The sequence below is a fragment of the Eurosta solidaginis genome, chromosome 4, assembly GCF_040869045.1.
Source record: "Eurosta solidaginis isolate ZX-2024a chromosome 4, ASM4086904v1, whole genome shotgun sequence".
In the NCBI taxonomy this organism is placed as follows: Eukaryota; Metazoa; Arthropoda; class Insecta; order Diptera; family Tephritidae; genus Eurosta; species Eurosta solidaginis.
In genome coordinates, this window is record NC_090322.1 from 13,109,687 (window position 1) to 13,117,885 (window position 8,199).

At 39.3% G+C, this 8,199-nt stretch overlaps 1 protein-coding gene across 1 annotated transcript; it reads right to left on the reverse strand.

The window, feature by feature from the left end:
* Window positions 1–4,037: 4,037 nt before the first annotated feature.
* LOC137248410 (uncharacterized) lies at window positions 4,038–7,564 on the reverse strand. The gene is made up of 3 exons (XM_067779350.1): window positions 7,538–7,564; window positions 6,257–6,452; window positions 4,038–6,184 (listed from the first exon to the last, which is right to left on the reverse strand). The coding sequence occupies exons 1-3, from the start codon at window positions 7,562–7,564 to the stop codon at window positions 4,038–4,040; spliced, it is 2,370 nt and encodes a 789-aa protein (XP_067635451.1).
* Window positions 7,565–8,199: the final 635 nt, after the last annotated feature.

Sequence of the window (8,199 nt, forward strand, 5' to 3'; positions counted from 1 at the left end):
TATTCGTATTAAAAATAAAGCGAGGACTAACTGTAAACGTGGACGAAGTAGTGCTTTTATATAAAGTATTTCGATTGCACCGTTTAAGGTGCGTATGTATGTGTGTGCGTGCTTTATAAAATTTTAACCGCAAAACTTGCAATTCTTTGTTCTGGGTTCCATTGACGCCACCGCTAAAACTTATCAGTTTTTATATTACAACAATTTTTCGTAAAATTGCAAGGTTAGCAATCGGCGATAAAGAAAAGTGTGAGAAATGTGTAATCAAACGCATTACATAGACGAGCTTAGAAATGCAAACGTCAGCGTTTCTTATAATAATGGGTTCGAAGACGGAAACATTTATTAATATCGATTCACCATGACGAAACCAGAAGTGTTGTGGCGAAGAGTACGTTTGTGTTGAAGCTTCGATGCTTGCTGTGAGTTGAGTTTCGAAAGGTCTAAAGGTTTAGCTCGGGTCATGACAAAGCAGATGCTGAGCCGCTATATCTCTAAAGCACAGCTATGATAACATTGAGAGCCCGAAAAGAACGCATCCTATGTCAAGCAGTTCGCCAATAGCTATATCTTTAACAAAGTTATCGTCTTAGATTAAGATGCTTTGCACTAAAACCGAGGCTTTGTGCACCTGCCAAAACTTTCTATTAACAAAAGTGTTCTAAAGTTTGGCGAACAACTGTCTGGGGATCTTCTATCCTTATTCCCATTCAAAACTCAAATATATAGCCTTGGCAGAAAGACGCGCTCTATGCAACTTATGCTTAAAAATTTATATCTGGAAACTCTCGAAAGTAGACTTAACGTGCCCACATTTTCGACGACCTTCACTAAATGGCACAGAGCTGTTGCGTTCCCAAACTGTAAAATACCTGGGCGTTGAAAAAGATAGCGAGATTAACTGGAAACACGACATTCATAGAAGGATAGACATCGGTTATATTGCATACTACTCCAGTAAACGCAAATCTAGCAGGAACTGGGACCAAAAACCAAAGCTTATGACGTTGTTCCATATTAACCTATTAAATTGGCCTTAAAATTAAAGTGTAAAAAATTTAATAACCCGTATTAAATTGGCATTCAATATTGTGCAATTTAGTACGGTCTCGTTTTTTGATTGTGCTGAAAAGGTTGGGCTAGCTTAAAAGACCTTAACCTACGTGGCTTATAATATGGTTTTCTGCTCTAGACAAGCAACATAATATCAATAAGTTGAGCAATATGCGCAGAGTAATTGGAGCACTTAAAACTGCTGCCGTAACAGATTCAGCCTTAAGACTAAGGGAGTCTGGGCGCTGTAACGAGAAGTGGTATGAACACAGCGCTATTGTGAATGGACTTCCGTTGGAATAACCAAAATCAGACAACCCCTCGCGTTACCTGAAATCCGTGACTATCACTGCGTTTCGCCCACTCACAGCTATTAAAAGGGACCTACATAGCGTTATAAGACGATACGGCATCAGTATTTCCTGCAAAGCTGTAAGACTACCAAGCAAACATGACCCGGCTGCTCAGTAGATCTCCGAAAGAAACTTCAGAATCATTGCGATAGCAACAGTGCACTTGCGATAACACTCGAAAAGAATGGGAATCCCCTCCAACGAGGGCTGCAGGAATTGCGGCCATGAAGGCTGCAAAGAAACGGTGACTCACTTTATCTGCGAGTGCGCTGCAAAGATAAGGTATTACATACACAGTGATAATACAAAGGCACACCATCTCCCAGACTTGCTTCGGGATTACTGTAGGTAACATAATTCAGATACATACCAAAATATGATTTAAGCAACGTTGAAGTCGATTAGTCTGAGCTCTTTGGCTTGGAAATTATTAAAAACAATTCTAATATCGTGTCAGCGAAGCATTCTCAAAGAACTAAACTTTGGAAACTTGACGCATCATGAGTCAATGGACGACGCAAGATTGAAGAATCTTAATTGGATGTTGATGGCGATAGGATTGTGCTAAATTTGGTGACGTTGTCCTATCACCACCCGGAAAGAGCATCACTGCCGTCCATATCATTCTTGTTGTGTGGTTTTGTTAACTTCACTAGCACCAATTGCATTACAAAAACTTAGGCCCGGTTTATCAGTAGCTGGTTAAGTTAAACTTAATCTAAATTTGCTTAAACTCTAGTCAAATTTAAACTTCAGTTAAACTACTGAGCAGTTTTTCAGTCACAGTTTAAGGCCGCCTTTGGGGTTTTGCTTTTTTGTGCGGCAACATTGGTTTTTTTATTATCTGGATAATTTGTAGTTACGGCAACAGCTGGATTTTGTTTACCCAACAAATATGGAAAAAAAGATTCTCCAACGAAATATATATCTAGTTCCGGAAGTGATATACTACATCATTATTTTTTTATTCTTAAGTCAGAAAGTTCTCGAGTTGATATCCGACTTCATTCTCCAGTTGGACAGTAACCAACTTTTGAAAAATTTTGTAAAATTAAAAGTTTTCGAGTTGATCTCCAACGTCATTAATATTTTCCAATTAATATCCTAATTCCGAGAAATCTTGAGAAACGTACAGTTCTTAAATGAATATTCAACACATTTCTCCAGTTGATATCGCACATTGCATATCGAGTTGAGGTGGAGTTGAAAAAAATCTCCAAGGTGGTACCACCAAAACCGACAGCTGTTTATTGTGAGAAATAAATACCTGGCTGATAGCAGTAATTAAGCATAATTAATCAAAAATAAATTATATAGGCGGCCGCCGTGGTGTGATGGTAGCGTGCTCCGCCTACCACGCCGAAGATCCTGGGTTCACGCCCTGGGCAAATAAGCATCCAAATTTTAGAAACAAGGTTTTTCAATTAACTAGTAGAAAATTTTTCCAAGCGCGGTCGCCCCTCGGCAGTGTTTGGCAAGCACTCCGTTTGTATTTCTGTCATGAAAAGCTCTTAGTGAAAACTCATCTGCCTTGCAGATGCCGTTTGAAATAAAAGAAGTAGGTCGCGTACCGCCAATTGGTAGGAAAAATTAAAAGGAGCAGCACGCAAATTGGAAGAGAAGCTCGGCCTAAAATCTCTTCGGAGGTTATATCGCCTCACATTTATTTATTTTTTAAATGATATATATTTTATATTCGTGAAAATACTGTCGTATGGAGAATCTTACATTTGAGTCCAGTTAGAGAACCACAAGTTGTTAATTTTTTTCAACTTAAGTAATAGCATTTTTTGCTTAATAAAACATTCCCTCTTTTGCCGAGTACGCTATGATTCTCGAGTTCAGCCACTGTTTCGAAACAACTCTTGAGATTTTGGAAGTATGCCTAGTTATCAACATGGGCTCTCTCAAACCCAAGTGCTTGTTGGGTATATTCGACGCCCTTTCGAACGAACGCAAATAACTGATAGGTTCACTAGAGTTTAACCCTGCCAGATCGGCTGCTTAAGCTCAGCTTAAACTTCAGTTAAAGTAGACTGATAAACTGCAGAATAAGTTTAAGCGTACTTTAACTGACAAACTGAGTTGAACTTGTACTGAAAAACCGGGCCTTAAAGGAATATCAGTTGCGCCTGTAAATATGCAGCATTATTATAAATTTCGCGCATGTATGTATTTCAAATTAATATTGCATGCCTTTAGGCGCTGATTTGAATAAGTATGAAAACAAATTTCTGTTTTAAATTTATTACATAAATAAATACAAAATAGTTGAAAAATAAATAAGTAAATTTACTAGAAAATATAATACATACATGTAGATATCTTTAAATACCGTTATTGCATTTCATTACATTAACTTTAAACTAGAATTGCACTTGAAAATTGGCGTACAAATATTTTTTTAATTGTACATATATACGTATATTTATAATAATATGCGTTCAAAACAATTTATTTATAATACAAATTGATTGCATAATTTTCGGCGCTCACAAATAAATCAATAAAAATGAAAAATTGCCAAGCGTCATGCAGCTATACTTGACCGTTGAGAAAAAAGTTAGGCGCTTATCCACTTAATCCTCAATTGCTGCCTGTTGTTGTTGCATTAAATATTGTGTTTGCACTTTAGTTTTTCGGTGGTGGGCGCAGCGCCAAATTGGCTTCAATATCCTTTGCGGGCGCGCCGCGCAATCCTTTCTTACTTACATTGGGATAAGGTAAGCCACCGCCGCGTTTGCCACGCTTGCCGCTGCTGCCATTTGATAAACGGCCATACTTATGCACGCCGTGTTGGGGCTCACGTTCATGCTTGTACGCGTGCTGATAGCCATATCCTTCAGGATTGTTATTAAATTTCGGACTGTAGCTGTCATATTCGAGACCCTTTTGCGCAGCAGCAGAAAGTGGCGTGTAAATTGGTTTCGCGTGCGCTTCCATCCAACTTGAGCTCGCCTCCTCATACTTACTCGGTAATGGTTCCTTTTTTAGCACATACTGATACGGATTCATAACGGGATATCCATCATCAGAGGTTTGTGCGCCAGCTAAAATACTCGTCTCTTTCTCATCTGTTGTTTCAGCTGGTTGCGCTGGCTCCGCAAAGTAGCCAGAGTAGCCTTTGTACTCACTACCACTCACCACCTCGCTATTGGATGCTTTCAATTTGCGATACTCAGCTGCAGCTGCAGCAGCTAGCGTATGCGATTTTTCCGATTTGAACGGCAGTGAATTGATGTCGTGATAGATTTCCGAATTGAAGTAGAGCTTACTCGGCTTCACTGTAACACCAGTTGGTCGCTCGTCGGGCTCTTGTTTATCCACTGCATGTGAGAGATCGAAGTCTTCCATATTTTTCAACACGGAGGTGTGATCGAATTGATCATAGATGCCTTTCAGTGGCAGCGTATAAGGCTTCGATACTGTTTTAACGGTGGCTGTTTGCAGTGGTGCACGCGTTTTGATTTTATAAACAAATTCTACATTTGGCGCAAGTGCGTCGCCAATGTCATGTGACTGCTGTGTGCCAGCTGATGTCTGATAACTTGTTTCTGCTTCAGATTGATAGCGTTGTGCTGATTTTCCATGTTGTTTGGGTAAATGATGGCGTGACGAGCTTGAATAGGTACCTTGTGCTGGCGTGCGATGTGTGGAGTGTGTAGTGGAACCGTCGCCATAGAGTGTATTATGCGCTGGCGTTGTGCTTGAGTATTTTGGACGTACTGTTGTTGAGGTGGCATGTTTCTCCCCAGTCGGCACGGTGGTGACCATTTTGTAATATGACTTCGGTGGTGCTTCTTGTGGCGCAGTTAAAATCTTGCCTTCGGCTTCAAGCTCTTTCATGTATTTCATAACGGATTTTTCGATTTGCTTCATTATTTCAGCTTTTGGTATTTCAGTTGAGGCCGATACGCGTAACTGTTCGGACTCAGACTCTGGCTGCGACGATGTGCTACCAGCATTGTAGGCAGGATGAAAGAGATATTTTGTGCGATAATGCCGATCGACGCCATCAATATCGGTGCCATCGGACGCGGCGACAGAGTTTGCACCAGCAACAGCACCCGCAGCCGCACCGGCGCCACCACTTACTCCACTATCGCCATTGGATTCATATGAGTTAATGCTATGGTCGTATACTTCGTAGGAACGTGTTACCGGTTCTTGGCTGTAATTCGGCGCTGATTGCTGTGCGCCAGCGCTATTTTGAAAATTTAATTGACCACGCTCTCTTTGGTGTTCCAGCTGCTGCTGACTTTCGACTTGTTGCTGCGCTTGCTCATTTTGTGCTTGCAGCTGCGCGCGTATTTGTGCGCCCAATATTGCCTTACGATTTCCTGCGAATTGCTGTGTCTCCTGTTGCTGCTGATGTTGTTGTTGTTTCTGTTGCTCCTGTTGTTGTTGTTGTTGCTGCTGCTGCTGTCTTGCGACAATATTATAATATTCATATTTATTGTTACGTTGTCCAACGTCTTCGCCATCATTACCTGATTCATCATTCGTTTGTACGGCGGCGGTGGCTGCATGAGAAGACGATTGAATGGCTGCACTTTCCGTGGACACTATGCGTATGGGCTCGCGCAGGCGAGTGCCAAAACGTAATTTCATTGCTTTAGCCACATATTCCTCAGCAGTTTCGGCATCTTCCAGTGAACTTGAGTCATAAGGTCGTGCCGCGCTTAAACTGGTCGTGTACTTGGCTGTGATTTGTGTATGCACAGGTTTTTCGCTCTCCGGTCTTATAAGATTTATTTCCAAATTGCCATAAGGATAATCTAAAAGTAAGGTAACATGCGCCATTCAAGTTATACTGAGCTAAATATCGAGCTTAGAACTACAACACTTACTTTCTCCATCACTTGTATAGACTCGTCTTTGCGGATTTTCCTCAGTATGGATAGAAGCTAGCGCTGTCGCATCTGCTGTGGCATCAGATTTCCCCGTTGCATCTTCTGCGTTTGCTCTAGTGCTCCCAACTGAGGGTCTGCGTCGACTGTAGCGTCCATTACTATGTGATTCGGCAGTGTGGCAGTAAACTAAAGTCTTGAAAAAAAAGAGAGCGGAAAATATTTGGATTAGAAAGTTGTTTAAGACCATAGATTTAATATGAAAGATCTGCACTAGGGAAAGTCCACATGAAGAACTTGTGAGTCAAATAAAAAAAAAATTAAACAATTTTAAGCACTTCCTTTATATAAATGGACAAAAATCAGCGAAAAATGTTTCCTTATATAAAAATATATTCTTGCTAAACTTTGATTTTTAAATTTTGTCATAGAAATTGCAAAAATATTTATGAGAAGTAAAAATATAAAAGTGGAGCGCCGCTTACTTGGATTGGTAAGTTGGTAGGAAAGGAGATATTATTAGTCAATCAATTGCGCTCCACCTTTATATTTTTACTTCTCATAAATATTTTTGCAATTTCTATGTCAAAATTTAAAAATCAAAGTTTAGCAAGAATATGTCTTTATATAAAGAGACATTTTTCGCTGATTTTTTGTCCATTTATATAAAAGAAATGCTTGAAATTTTTTTTATTTTATTTTTATTTTCTCCTTTTCTTACTTTTTCTCGGTGTCTTAACCTATCTGTTAAGTTTTACGCTTGTAGCTCAATGAGAACTTACATAAAAATCAATCCTAAATTCCCTCCGTTCCGTTTGATTTTTCTAAATATCTAAGTCCGTGCGCCCCCTAGCGAAACTTTTTGTATTGTGTCATCGGCTGTCACTCTGAATTAAGCTCTAAATTTTTAGCCACTAACTCAAATTTCGAAATTATTATCTAATTTTTTTAATCCGTGCACCACCTAACGGCATTTTTTCTCCTTTTGTTCCTTTATCACGGTGTCTTAACCTGCTGAGCTTTCATGTTTGTAGCTCAATGAGAAGTTACTTGAAAATCGATCTCAAAACACCAAATTTCAAAATTCTTATCTAAATATTTCGATCCGTACGCCACCTAACAGAATTTTTTCTCCTTTTCTTAAATTTTCTTGGCGTCTTATCCGATCTGTGAAGTTTTACAGTTGTAGCTCAATGAGAACTTACATAAAAACAATCCCAAAATTCCCTCCGTTTCGTACGATTTTTCTAAATATCTCATCCCGTGCGCCCCCAGCGATACTTGTTGTATCGTGTCATCGGCCGTCATTGACCTCTGAATTAAGTTTGAAATTTCAAGTCTCTAGCTCATCGAGAAGTTACTTAAAAGCTGGTTTGAAGATTTTCAAATTCTTATCTAATTATTTCGAGCCGTGCGCCATCTAACGGATTTCTTTTCCTTTTGTTGCATTGTCATGGTGTTCTAACCTATGTGTAAAGTTTCACGCTAGTAGCTCAATGATAAGTTACTTAAAATTCAATTGCAAGATTTGTATGAAAAGCGGACAAACATTCAACCGACCTAATATAAAGGAAGTAAAATGGTTTGTTATTTGGTATACCTAAAACATGTTTATTGAGGCTTAAGTGGATAAGATTCCCCATACATGATCGCCACCGTATCTTTTGAGCTTTATTTTCAAAATTTTTTTTGTTTTGAGCTCAGGGTGGAGAGTCGTTGCGTTAGAGAGCGTCAAGTTGGAGTCATCGATTAAGCCTCGGTGTCTATTAGTGGGGCTCATATTGATCGAACACTTCAAAAACTCCTTTATTAAGGATTTGCATGCACTAATTGCTTGATAAGACCGTGAAGTATTTTTCTGTTATAATTTTTCATATTATTTTAACCCTCTAGCGGCAACTCAAGGCCATAATAACCATATGCACTGTAGACAGATAATTTCT